This window comes from Sus scrofa, chromosome 10 (assembly GCF_054392235.1).
Source record: "Sus scrofa isolate SSC_HxYL_T2T_F1_AM1 chromosome 10, Sscrofa_HxYL_maternal_Yorkshire_Landrace_v2.0, whole genome shotgun sequence".
Lineage (NCBI taxonomy): Eukaryota > Metazoa > Chordata > Mammalia > Artiodactyla > Suidae > Sus > Sus scrofa.
Window position 1 is genome coordinate 468,375 of NC_139392.1, and position 14,149 is coordinate 482,523.

General features: G+C 38.3%; 1 protein-coding gene across 50 annotated transcripts in view; it reads left to right on the forward strand.

Moving 5' to 3' along the window:
- KCNT2 (potassium sodium-activated channel subfamily T member 2) overlaps nucleotides 1-14,149 on the forward strand; it is a 339,459-nt gene that overhangs the window by 224,275 nt on the left and 101,035 nt on the right. For 42 of the 50 annotated variants that reach the window (XR_014817188.1, XR_014817189.1, XR_014817194.1 and 39 more), the window contains one exon: nucleotides 5,607-5,715. The exons of the other annotated variants lie outside the window; for them this stretch is intronic. Coding sequence is in view for 25 of the 42 variants with exons in the window: in XM_084978993.1 (XP_084835119.1) it covers nucleotides 5,607-5,715 (109 nt within the window). In the remaining 17 variants the exon portion in view is untranslated. The remainder of the gene's footprint in view (nucleotides 1-5,606; nucleotides 5,716-14,149) is intronic. 50 annotated transcript variants of the gene reach the window in all.

Below are 14,149 nucleotides of genomic sequence, written 5' to 3' on the forward strand. Positions count from 1 at the left end.
TTCAGCTCGGATTCAGTCCCTGGCTGGGGAGCTTCCATGTGCCGTGGGTGTGGCCATAAAAAGAAAATGAGCTGAAAAATTGCTTGTCTCCTAGCTCACTGTCCCTTTTTTCGAACTACTTGGTCATAATAGTTAATGACGTAGACAGCCGTGGAAATGCTTCTTTCAGTCCCCAGACGTGGGTTTCTCGGATTTCCCTCCTTCCACTGTCCTTGCTCACCATCCTCTCTCCGCACCAGGCGCATCCTTCCTAGATCATGTCATTACCAGCAAATGCGACCCCACCGTCTTCTCTGTTTTCCCAGCCCCTCCTTTCTGAAGCGCCTTTCTCGCTCGCGTCCTCTAATGCAGAGCTCCGACTGTCTGGGGACTACACTGGGACTCGCCGTGTGTTGATTCGACCGCATTTTCACCCATTGGTCCTGTCTTCCCTGCCTTTTTAGCATGCATATCTCTTCCCTGGCGCAGCTTTATAACCCACGATTTCAGTTCAGCCACGGTTTGTTGACCATCTTTCCACAAGTTCAACTTGTTGGTCAAAAATTAACGCTAGTGCACTCTCTCTGTGGTCTAAGTATTTACCGCCATGCATTTGAATGTGGTCAGAGGAAAGAAAACACACAAAAGACAAGCTGCAGGTCGTTCCCACCTGAACTCATGAGCGCTGGTTTCCAGGGGTCTAGAAGCTGCCAAACCATCACTCTGGCCTCTCAATTTTGTTTCTTCTACCACTCCTTTAAACAGCTCTGCCTCGTTTCCTCCTCTCACCTCCAGCCTCTTTCTAATCATCATTTCCACCTGTTTCCCTAGGAAAATAGAACCGTAGGAAGAAAACCAAGATTTTCACGAACATCTGCCTTCGTATCTATACACCAGCGTGTGTGTCCACCCGCACGGTCTCCCTTCTCTCCTGTTATTACGGAGGAATGATTTTAGCAGCATTATGACCGAGAAGGGACATGACAGCAGTGGTATATTGTGTTAGTGAGATTTGCCCGAATTCGAACAGTCCAGGAATGGTATCTTAAGGAGTTCGGAATATGTCCTATAAACTTTAGGAGTCATGAAAGGTCATTAATCCGTTTGGCAGATCAAACAGCACTGTTTAGTTAGGGGTGATAATGGAAATATTCTGAACTCTGAATTTGCCTTGTTTATTTAATGCTGTAGCCACTAGTCACAAGCGTTGTTGAGAACCTTATTGTTATTGAACTTTTATCTGTGTTCAGTTGTAGTTTAGTTAAATTTAAATAGGCACACGTGGCAAAGGCAACTGTATTGGCCAGCACAGTTTTATTTTTTACTTATTTATTATTGAAGTATATTTGATTGACAGTGTTGTGTTAGTTTCAGTTGTACAGCAAAGCGATTCAGTTATATACATATATATACACACACACACATATATATACACACATATATATACTTACAGATTCTTTCCCCATATAGGCTATTATACAATATTGAGTAGAGTTCCCCGTGCCATACAGTAGGTCTTTGTCGTTTATCTATTTTATATATAATAGTATGAATATAGTAGTATCCATCCCAGACTCCCAATTCATCCCTCCCTACCTCTTTCCCCTTTGATAACCCTAAGTTTGTTTTCTATGTCTGAGTCTATTTAAGTTCATATATAAGCTCATTTGTTTTTGTTTTTGTTTTTTTTAGATTCCACATGTAAGTGATCTCATATGGTTTTTGTCTTTCTCTGTCTGACTTCGTCAGTATGATCGTCTCTAGGTCCGTCCATGTTGTGCAAATGACATTATTTTGCTCTTTTTTATGGCTGAAGCAACTGTATTAGCCAGCACAGTTTTAGAAGGGGGATAGGTGGGAAGCTGCAGAATTGGAAAACAGGAAGAGCAATTAGGGAGTGGCTTAATTGCCCCAGGTGAGAGATTATCAGAGTTTGAATAAAGGTCCACCGTCCCTTAGCCTGATTCCCCAATCCAGGAAATTCTGTAAAAAGAAAATATTTTAGTATTTCTGTTGGTGGTAAAATCTGACACGACCTGAATTTATTTGGTAGTGATCTTTGCACTGAACTTTATTTTTAAATTAGTTGTCAATATCCATCCATTTAACTACAGAAATAATAATGTTTTAAAGCATAGGTTGCTCCGTGCATATATTGCATAGAATCTGGTAGATGAAGTTTTTTTGTTTTTTTGTTTTAATTCTGAAAGCTGATCTCTTTCCCTTAAGAGTATAGATAAGGATCTGAAGCCTGCAGAAATTAGTGAGAGTGGGAATCAGGGCGCGGGAGGGAGAGAGAGACGGAGAACTTTAACGATATAAATAATGGATCTTGGCAATCAGGTGACATTGGGAAACGAGGGCCAAGGAGGATGAAAGACTGTTCTCAGTTTTTAAATTCGGGTTGGGGGTAGTGGTAGGTATTCAAAAAATGTCCAAGAAGGATAGATGGATTTGGACCTGGGAAGAAAGGTCTAGAAATATAGTCCATTACATTTTACTGAATTTTTTCAGCTTTCTATAATTTATGAAATTTAAGATTGTTATTCTTTCATATTTCTTTTCCTGTGCCAATTATACATATTGATTAAACAGTGTTTTCTTTATACAAAGGGTACCGAGGAGTTCACTTTGTGGCTCAGCAGGTTAAGAGCCAGTCATAGTGTCTGTGAGGATGCGAGTTCAATTCCTGGCCTCACTCGGTGGGTTAAGGACACAGCATTGCTGCAAGCGGCAGCATAGGTCGCAGATGTGTCTTGGATCCAGCATTTCTGGGGCTGTGGTGTAGGCTGGCAGCTGCAGCTCTGATTGGACCCCTAGGCCAGGAACTTACATATGCTGCAGGGGTGGCCATAAAAAGAAAAAAGTACCAATTTTTCTTTTTATCTAATCTAAGATTATGCATTAACTCATTAATCTAGATGATCGTTTTCAATAAATATTTCGTTTCACTTCCCTTTCTATGCTGGAATGAAATCCAGAGTAAACATAGCTATCTACCATGAATATATTTTAAATAATGAATGCAATGTCCTAATTGTAATATGAAGGAGAAACAGAAAGGAAATATTAATAGCAAGAAAGCGTATATTTTAATATATAAATGCTCAGGTATGAATAACCAAAAAACAGGCAACGCAAAAGATAGATGCTTGCACCAAGTATGTGCCCACTACTGACACTAGCAATATTTGTATTAATGACTCACATACCATACGACACAAAATAAGCGTCCTCAATGCACACAGTAGGTGTCTTCCTAAAAAATTTAGTATTTGCTAAAACAGTGCCAAACATACTTGTATCTATGTATAAAATTGCCTCCAGGAATGTGTACATTGCTTGATGGGCTAGTAGACGCTGTAAAAACTTACTTACCTGTAGAAACATGCATACACAGGATAAAAATGACTACCTAAAACTTACTAATCTTCCCCTTCTTTCATTTCTCACTGATTTGGATAGTTTTTAAAATTAGCCAGTGCAACACTATCTTCCTTCAGCCATCTCCAACTGAATGTCGATGCACACATTCATTGAGGAAAAGGGAGGGAAGGGGAGTCAGTTTTTAAAAATTCTTTAACCACTGAAAGAAAGTAAGATGAGGTAGTTTCAAACTTGCTCACAACGACCACATTTTTTAATGGTCCCCTACTAGGAGAAATACGGTTTGTACATTAAACCAAAGGCAAAAACATATATGGTCATCACACCTTCTAAGTTTTCTGGTAGCTGGATTTTTAAGTATTCTGTCCTATGTCGTAATAAATTACACATTTTTCTTAAATCATATGTTCCAGTGTTTGGTTTGAAATTTATGAATCCCATGTGTTTGGCTATCGTATGATTCTAAAGTAATAACATTCTGCATTTAGCCGTTGAGTTACCTTATTTTCACCGATGGGCATACACCCTCAAACATTGTTTTGAGATAGATTGAAGTAGTGGTTTAAGTCACTGTTCTTTTGCAGATATTTTATATACTCTTCAGCATTCCAAATTGGATTTACAATCTGTCTGCCTTCCTCCAAAATGTTAAGTATCATGGCTATGTATTATCGAGATGTCCCTTAAAAAGTATCATTATAATATATCGACAAGCAAAAAAAAGAAAAAACAGAGAGAGAGACATAGGACTGACTCCCTGTTGTTGCTCAGCAGGTTAAGAGCCCGACATAGTGTCTGTGAGGATGTGGGTTCAATCCCTGGCCTCACTCAGTGGGTTAAAGATCCAGTGTTGCTGCAAGCTGCAGCTCGGATCCTGAGTTGCTGTGCTGTAGAGTAGGCTCCAGCTGCAGCTCCAATTCAACCACTAGCCTGGGACTTCCATATGCTGCAGGTGTGGCCATAAAAATTTTAAAATTATAAATTAAAACAACATTTTAAAAAAGAGAAAAATGAAAAAAGCTAAAATGAGAAGAGACATTGTTAGCAGATTCTTCATTTTTTAAAGAATAAATCCTGATGTGCAACCCTAAGCATACAATTTCTTCCATAAAATGTGTAAGAGAAAAATAAAGACGTGAAAGAAAAAGAAAAAAAAAATCGGCCCTTTCATATGTTAACTCACGTTACATAAACAGAGTAAAGTTATTCTTTGTCTGGAGCATTTGCTGAACCACCTCTCAAGTACTCCTATTTCTTCATAAATTGATGTATGTGTTCAGTTTATGGATCTGACTGACTTACAGATGCAACCTTCTGTTTCTTAATTTAGCTAAAACTGCTATTTTCTGCCTAAGAATATTTATTTTCTTGGAACTTTAAACATGGTCTTTATTTCCAATACTGGCTGTGATAGTGTACTTGGAAGGGAAAATTTTTTCCTCCCAACAAACAGTGCTTTAATTGTTTCCCTAAAACTGGGCTGAGTGGCATCAGCTTCCTTTAATATGACCTGCACTCTCCCCCATGTGCCACTATATCTAGCACTCTTTTTTTTTTTCATGTCATTGAATTTCTTTTTATGCGTGTATTCTCTTTCCTGACTGGACTCTCTCATCTTTTGAATTTATGACATAGGTCCTGAGGTTAAAGGATAATTTAAATTTATGTTTATTTCCAGAATAAGTTTTATTGATTGATACTACAGTTGTTTTGAGTGTACAAAACCTATTACTCATATATTGTGCAAATATTGTCTGCCACATCTTTTAATAGTTACTCGAAGTCTTTATGTTGTGTGACTATGAATTGGATAAATCAATTATCTTTTAAATCCCAGTACTATTGTGCTTCATACCAACACGAAGTATCAGAACCAAAGGGGCTTTATACAGTCTCTGACTTATTTTCCATACTGTACCTCCAACCTGCTTTCACCTCACTTCCTTGTACAGATGAGGTCTAGGAAAAAAATAAACATTTGCTAAAAACTGAATGTTAGTAAACACAGACTTGGGTCTAGAAGCCCAGGACCTCTCAGTCATTTACCTCGTAGTCTAGATACCTTCTCTAACGAAACCTTTTCCCTGGGGATAAAATTGCACCTGTAAAAGCATCTCCAAAACAAGTGTATTTTTGTGGAAACGTGGGTAATTGTATTCATTGTCCTTATTTTTCGTATTATTTTAAGTTCTTACTACCCAAGGTAAATTATTCTAATTTACCTATTTTATTTCAAACAGATCATGTTGTTTGTGAAGAAGAGTTTAAATACGCCATGTTAGCTTTAAACTGTATATGCCCAGCAACCTCTACACTCATTACACTGCTGGTTCATACCTCTAGAGGGCAGTAAGTATATTTTTTCTTTAAGATAATGCATTTTAAATGATTAAAAAACAGTTTAAGTGCAGTTATGTGATTGAGAAATACTGCAAGCCAAGGTATACAGCTAGACATGCACCTATGCTTGTATTTCTGTGTTATCATCGTCCATAGACAGGCAAACAGAGAGACGGACCAGTACAGACCTGCTGTGGAGTCTGAGACCCCCCCATGACAGTGATGCGTCTTTTCTAAATAATCTTGAGATTAGTTTCTTTGTCCTGAATTCTAAGTGTTTACATCGTTTGAGAGGCCTGAGATTAGGGCATTGCTTCTGTTTGCAAGATTAGTCTCAGCAAATAAAAACTTAAAAAGAAAAAAAACCAAGATTATTATAAGGTCTTAAAGCCAATTTTTTCTATTTCTGAGGTAAGTTTTTATCTGAAAGCTGTGTGTACACAAATGAGCTCAAAATTAAAATTATAGGAGTTCCCGTCGTGGCGCAGTGGTTAACGAATCCGACTAGGAACCATGAGGTTGCGGGTTCGATCCCTGCCCTTGCTCAGTGGGTTAACGATCCGGCGTTGCCGTGAGCTGTGGTGTAGGTTGCAGACGCGGCTCGGATCCCGTGTTGCTGTGGCTCTGGCGTAGGCCGGTGGCTACAGCTCCGATTTGACCCCTAGTCTGGGAACCTCCATATGCCGCGAGAGCGGCCCAAGAAATAGCAAAAAGACAAAAAAAATAAATAAATAAAATTATACACTCATTATAGAATGGTAACAAAGTAGTCGATAAAATTAGCTAATGTAGTCTAAAAGAAATAAGTTTTAATATGAGTTTCAAGGTGTTGAGGGAAATTCTATCATCAGAACTTTTTTTCCTGTTTGTTTATTTGGATGGAGTTTCATGAAATATAGAGGTTGGTTTTGACTCCAATGAGTTAGGAAAATACAATCAGTGAACATAGTTACCTGCTCTATTTAAGGAGACAAATATGGCACTGCACTTCGTGCTTTTCCTATTCCTTACTTGGTATTTTAGACAAAATGTTGATTTTCTAAGCAAATTCCACTGTGCTACTTGTGGTTATGATTATTTCGATTTTGCAAGTTAATTGATAGTTATTTAAGTGAAGTGCCAAGTCAAATAAATCAAGGAAGAGGAAAATTCTTTCCTGGGATTTAGTGCTAGATGGAGGAAATTGCTAACTGAAAAGTAGTAAATACCCTGTGGTATTTTTAATAAGATTTTATTCTCTTACCTCTTAATTACTTCTCTGCTCTATTGAGACAGAAAGAGTTTCCCAGGAGCAATTTTCTCAAAGTTCTGAATATAAATATTTCTATTCTTATACATTTACAAGCCTTGAAGATGTACAGTGGAAAAAATGTAACAGGATCATGAATGAAATTGTTTTTTTTTTGGATGGAAGTATACTCAGCATTTTCGTGGAATTGAACAGAACACAAAACTATTTTGACACCGACTGAACATTCATAGAACCTATCACATGGATTCATTATCTTGTCATCCATCTTTGTCTTAGGATCATAGAGCCGTAGAGCTGAGTATCTCGCCCAGGCTCATTGTTGCACAAATGATAAAATAAGGTCCATCAGCACTCACGCACATCAGTCTTTATAGACTGGTTAAATTACATCTTCCAACTCCTAGTAAATATCATTTATTGGCACACAGTATTGCCTGGTGAATACACTGCACTTAAAATAAATTTAAAAAGAATTTCAGGGAGTTCCCGTTGTGACTCAGCAGTAACCAACCCTACTAGTATCCATGAGGATGCAGGTTCCATCCCTGGTCTCGCCCAGTGGGTTAAGTATCCAGTGTTGCCATGAGCTGTGGCATAGGTTGCAGATGCAACTCAGATCCTCCATTGCTGTGGCTGAGGTGTAGACCAGCAGCTGCAGCTCCAATTCAACCCCTAGCCTCGGAACTTCCATATGCTGTAGGTGCAGGCCAGAAAAGAAAAGAAAGGAAAACAAAAGAAAAAGAAAGTGATGTTGAAGATATTGTTGCCACGTAATTAAGGATTTCCCATAGGTAAGATTGACCTGCAAAGTTATTTCCCAATTAAGTGCCACAATAAATGCTGTAGGCAACCAAAATAACTTTATAGCAACTTTATTGAGATGTAATTCACAACCACATAATTCACTTATTAAAGGCTATAAGTAATGCTTTTTTGTATATTCCTAGACTTGTGCAACTGTCTCTCTTAACTCCTGAATATTCTCATCACCCTGCAAATAAATCCTTACCTTTTGGCCATCACTCACATTTTATCCAAACCTTTTTGACCATCGGCAAACACAAATCTACTCTTTGACGAAAGATTTTCCTATCTGGACATTGCATCTTGCGTATAAATGGAATCATACAGTATGTGCTTTTGTTTGGTTGGTGTTGGACTGGCTTCTTTCAATTGGCATGGAATTTTTTTTTTTTTTTTTTTTTTTTTTTGTCTTTTTGCCATTTCTTGGGCCACTCCCGCGGCATATGGAGGTCCCCAGGCTAGGGGTCGAATCGGAGCTGTAGCTGCCATCCTACACCGGAGCCACAGCAACACGGGATCCTTAACCCACTGAGCAAGGCCAGGGATCAAACCCGCAACCTCATGGTTCCTAGTCGGATTCGTTAACCGCTGCGCCACGAAGGGAACTCCTCAATTGGCATAGAATTTTTAATGCATCCATATTGTAATATACATCAGTACTTCATTCCATTTTACAGAGGAATAATTTTCCCTTGAACGGTTATATCTCATGTTATTTTTCTGTTCATCAGCTGATGGGTATTTGGGTTGTTTCGAGCACTGTGAACAAGGATGACCTTAACATTAATGTCGGGATCTTGGGAGACACGTGCTGTAATATCTTTGGGTCTGTATCTAGGAGTGGAACTGCCGGGTCATTGGGTAACTCTGGTTAGTCCTTTTTAGGAGCTGCCATACTGTTTTCAAAAGAGACTGTAGAATCTTACCTTCCCAGCGGCAATGTCATCATGGTTCGAATTTCTTCATATCCTCAGCAACACTTGCTATAATTTGACTTTTTCATCGTAACCAGTGGATGCAAAGTGGTATCTAGTGGTTTTGATTTGCATTTCCCTCGTGGCTAAAAATATTGAGCATTATTTTGTGTGTTTATTGGCCACGTTCATATCATCTTTGGAGAAAATCCAATTCAAATCCTTTACCCTTTTTCTAATCACATATATCTTTAATTATTGAATTGTAAGAGTTTTTATGTATTTTAGATGTAATACTTTAATCAGATAAATACCATTACTTGAATATAGTCATCCAAACAGATCACTTAATTTAATATATCTATTTTATTAAGAATACTGATTGACCACAGTAATTTGTATCAAGTCTTCTGTATTACACATTAATTGAAAGTAGTAAAGATTCTCTTATTAACAGAACATGTTTGAAATTTTTCCTTTGAGCATCAGCAGAAACTAAAGAGCTCAAACATACTGATTTAATAATAAAAGAACAGACTTGGAAGCTAAATTAAGTAGTATAATGGGGAAGGTGTTGAGTAGTCTAAAAAATGCTTTATGCAAGGATTATCAAACCACTCATCAAAAACAAAGCTTACAGGCATACTCAAATCTCCCCATTAAAAAAGGAGAATCATGTTATTAAAAGTTTATTCTGTAATAAATGGTACTTTTAACTAAAAATAGTTGATATTCACAAGCTGTTGGGTACTTTTATTAGTTGACACAAAGTGAAAAAAGAAGCTAAGACTTTAAAACCCAGCAAGCACTGAAATAAATTATAATATAAAACCTAAGTTAGTCTAATTTAAAAGTATCTTTTCAATGAAGTGTTTTTGTTGATTGTAGCTATTTAAGGGAAATAATAAATGTGAGTCTGGGGACAGCGAAGACAGACAAAGAAAGCAAGAATTGGAGATAGAAAGGCCAGCTCTTGTAGTGACAGGCCTGCCTTAGGACTGGGTGAAAGTGAAGTTCCTAATTCAGCCTTAGAATTAGGTGTTAGAATTAGGTTTACCCACTTAACCACTCTCAGCCTTCTCTTATTCTCTTCTTCCTTCAGCCTGCGGAAATGGGAACAAGGACGGAAGCCATATATTAGATATGAATTCCCTGCCTCTGTACTGGCATATGGGGAATGTTAATTTTTTAAATTTGTCTTATGTTTTGGAGTCCCTATGGCAGTTTAGACAGGACCCTGACCATTGCAGCTGCCAAGACTTTTAATACTCTTATGATCTTACATTTTCTTTTCCTGTGTGTTAATCTGCTCATTCTTGCTCCATTTGATGTCAGCTTTACATGACTTCAAAGAACTGTGCTCCTTTAACTCACTGAGAGTTTGCTCTGTATGTTAGCCCTTCACAGTTTTCTCTTCTCACTCACCTCATTTACATTTGAGTGTTCAGTGCTCTTGGCGGTGATATTTCCTATTGGTTGTTAAATTCATATTTTGATTTATTTGGCGCTCTTGTGAGAGAGATGAGCACAAGTTTATTTTTGGACAAATATTACTATAGGCTATCAAACATGGACGATGATGATTTTAGCAAGGAAATGCCAAATTATCAGAACAGTGGATGGACATTCAGCTGACCCATCTTGATGACGTTTCATCTTTATCAAAATTTATTTTTTCCTTTCCTTCCCATTTACTTTCACAAAAACATTTCCTTATTTCACCAGTCCCACCTAAGAGGTAATATTTTTGGTCTTAGTAATAATCAGTGGGAAGGAAAGAGATAATTGATAAGAAAAATATCACAGTTAAGATTTACAGCTCTTAGCCACTGATTGGATATGGATGTAGAACAGAAAAAGAAGAAAAGAAGAAGAAGAATATATCTTCACACACTTCGGCTGGACGGCTGAAGAACTGTGAACTGCATGGTCTGGGGAAGGAGAAGGAGCTTGGTACTGGGTGTGTTCGCTTTCTGATGCAGCTGTCTCTGATGGTGGGATTGATGCTACTCCTAGGTCCTGAGTGGGAATCGGGGCTCATTAAGGTGAAAGCAGAAATGGTGGGGAATTGGGAGAAGTGGCAACTTAAGACTTTTCCTTGAGAAATTATTCCTTTTAGGAAACAAGTGGAAGAAAAAGTAAATGCAGTGTAGTCTAACAGAATAAAAAGCAGCAAGAATTTCTGGAAAGAACTGGATAGTTAACAATATAGAAGGCTTAAGATGAAGACAGAAGCAACAGGATTAGTGGGTCACTAGTCTCTGGGAAGTTCTGAGGAAACAATTTTGGACGATGGAGACTTTTTCACCTTGATGCCTTGTGAACACATAAGAAGATGATAAGAACGCGAAGCCTGGTCGAGGCTGCCACTTTACTAGGTTTGTCCAGGAAGAATAGAGGAAAAATAACGGAACTCCATTTTACAGAAAATAGTTCTGCTGGGGGTTCCATGGAAGCCTGCTTCTTTGACCCTGGCAATTAAGAAAGATTGTATATCCCCGATGGCCCTTTCTCCATGCCTCCCATCACACACACACACACACACACACACACACGCACACACACACACACACACACACTTCAAGACTGGATGTCTGGACGGAGGTAATCGCGAGACAGGGAAACAATATACAGCTGAACATTACTCTTATTTTTCTTTTATATAAATTAACATGTACTGAAAACCTCCACAGAAATACCTGTTATTAGATGTATCCGAAATCAGTCTGATTATCGAGAAATGTTTTTCCTAAGCACCGCTATTCAAAGGTCAGCTAGAACATTCTTCTAGGAAATGTATTTTGAGACGTGTAGACACTACTCGGCCTGACAGTTCTCTACTTGGAGAGCCTTTGACAGCTCATCTTTCATTATCGAATGGGATTTAAGTATGTCCGCTTTATTTATTGAGCCCCTCTAAGCTCTCTAGTCCTAATGTGCTTTTTATCCCTATTTCTCCTGCTTCTCTCACATACATCATGTTCTCCAAACAACACGATCCTAAATATACTTGTGGTTTCCGCCTTCTACATCTTTTTTAATGTTATTCCCTCTGCCTTGAATTTATTTCTTCTGCCTTCCTAGAGAATTCTGCTAAACCTAAGATTCTCTCTCCTCAGGAATATTTTTAAGCTCCACATTTACTGTGATTTCTCCCTTCTATGAGCTCGTGTGGAATTTTATGATATTCTGCCAGAGTGTGTCTGCCAGAGTGTGTATTATGGCCTTTTTATTCTTTCCCACTTAATAGGCCGTAATTTCATCCAAGGTGGAGAACACGTCTTACTCATTCTTATACCTTCTATGGTGTTTTTGCGGCAGGAATGTTCCTAAACATTAGTTAAATAACTGAAGGAAAGGCTGCACTACGGAAAATTCACTGAGACCCCTGGTCCAGAATAGTGGATGAACCATTGCCTTCATCTGCTCTTCCTCAGGAGACTCTGTTGAAACGACAGCAAATTAATAGTCATAAGCTTTCATTAATGAAAACGGAGAGATTTCAATGAATTTCTACAAGATGGAAAGTGGATAAAGAAACTTTCTGTTTGTTAATTTTATTGAAGCATAGTTGGATTACAATGTTGCCTTAATTTCTGCTGTACAGCAAAGTGATTCAGTTTTACATGCCTCTGTGTGTGTGTGTGTGTGTGTGTGTGTGTGTGTGTGTGTGAGAGAGAGAGAGAAAACCTCATCCCAGAATGTGTTTCGAGGTTGAAGCAGCAAAAGACAAAAATCACAGCCCCCAGTAAGCCTCTGGGCTGCAAGACTCCTAGGAAAAGAAGGGGCATTTTTGTTGAATTTCTGCATACAGAACAAATTGCCTGTTTCATCCACCATAGTACCATTTCCCTATATAATTAAGTTTAGTCAGATCTTGACCCTGGGGAAAAAATCAGACTTGTCCTAAATGAATTCATCTGAATTATAAGTTGGCATGTAGTTTGGCGTTGGGGTCTAACCATCTTAATATGTCATTTAGAGACCCCAGACTAAGTAGTCTGAGGCCTTCTTGCTTGCCATAAGATGTAATCTTCCACTTAAAAATCATGTTTACAGACAAATAATCTATTTTATATTCCTCCATATCCTACTCAGAACTTGGAAGTATGACTCGTCATTTGCTGACTACCAGCATGCAGGATGAAAGGAGGGAATAAATCCACCCAGAAAGAGAATAACACCTCTCTGTTCCTACTGGAATTGTTTTGGGTTTACCTGGAAGGTTGGGTCTTGTACTCACTAGCAAACAATTTTTGGTTTTTTTTGTATGTTTTTGTCTTTAAGCCATTTCTTGGGCCGCTCCTGTGGCATATGGAGGTTCCCAGGCTAGGGGTCTAATCGGAGCTATAGCCGCCAGCCTACACCGCAGCCACAGCAACACGGAATCCGAGCTGCGTCTGCAACCTACACCACAGCTCATGGCAACGCTGGATCCTTAACCCACTGAGTAAGGCCAGGGATCGAACCCGCCACCTCATGGTTCCTAGTTGGATTCGTTAACCACTGCGCCATGACAGGAACTCCGACAATTTTTTTTTTAAGTCAAAGGACTATGACACTTGAAGGAGAGTCAAATATACATTTTGGAAGCAAGGTGAGTCTCAGTAAATGAAAACAAAAATACATTAGAAATAAATTCAGGTGTATTTTTGAAAAGTAGGGAAGTATAAATAATACTTCACAATAATACCAAAAGATTACGAAAGTATGATGATGACTGTTCCAAAGAGTAAAACGCTGAGGAAATTTGTAGAGTTTAAGATTTCAGAGTGTTTAACTTAAATTCCTGTTGATATGGTTCTGGAGGATCTGATTTTCCCTGCAGTAATAAGGGGGGAAAGACATAATAAATAAACACACAAATCCAGAATAGCTAAAAATAACTGTAGGTATTATTCTCATGAAGATATGAAAGCAGTTACGATAGAGAAATAGAAAGTAAAGAAGACCTTTTGAAATTTGTAGAGTGATTGCTGAAATTAAAATGCAACAAAAGCCTTGAAAGATAACATCATAGAAATCTCAAGGATTTCAGATTAAAAACAAGAGAGATGAAATATATAGGAAAAAGAATTCACAGTTCAGGAGATCAGTCCAAAAGAGATAATGTTTGATTTGGAAGGAGTTCCTAAAAGGATGGAGAGAACAGAAATGGAAGAAGGGGCCTTTAAATGTTTAAATTGGCAGCTTCTTGCTTGTGAATCATACTGAACAAAAAAGAACACCACCTAGAGATGTAGCATGTGAAATTATAAAGCAATACTGATTAAGAAAAAACCCCTAGGACTTACTAAAAAGGAGAGAAATCTCAGCAGTGACTAGAATTCTTAACTTTAGACAAGAGTATTCACTGACCTAGTTTAGTGAGAAGGTGTGTGGGGGAATATGGAGAACCCATAAAACAAGTTAGCCTCTGTCTGGCTACACATGTGTCAGCAGTTCCCACCGCCACCCCTCACAACCATCCCAC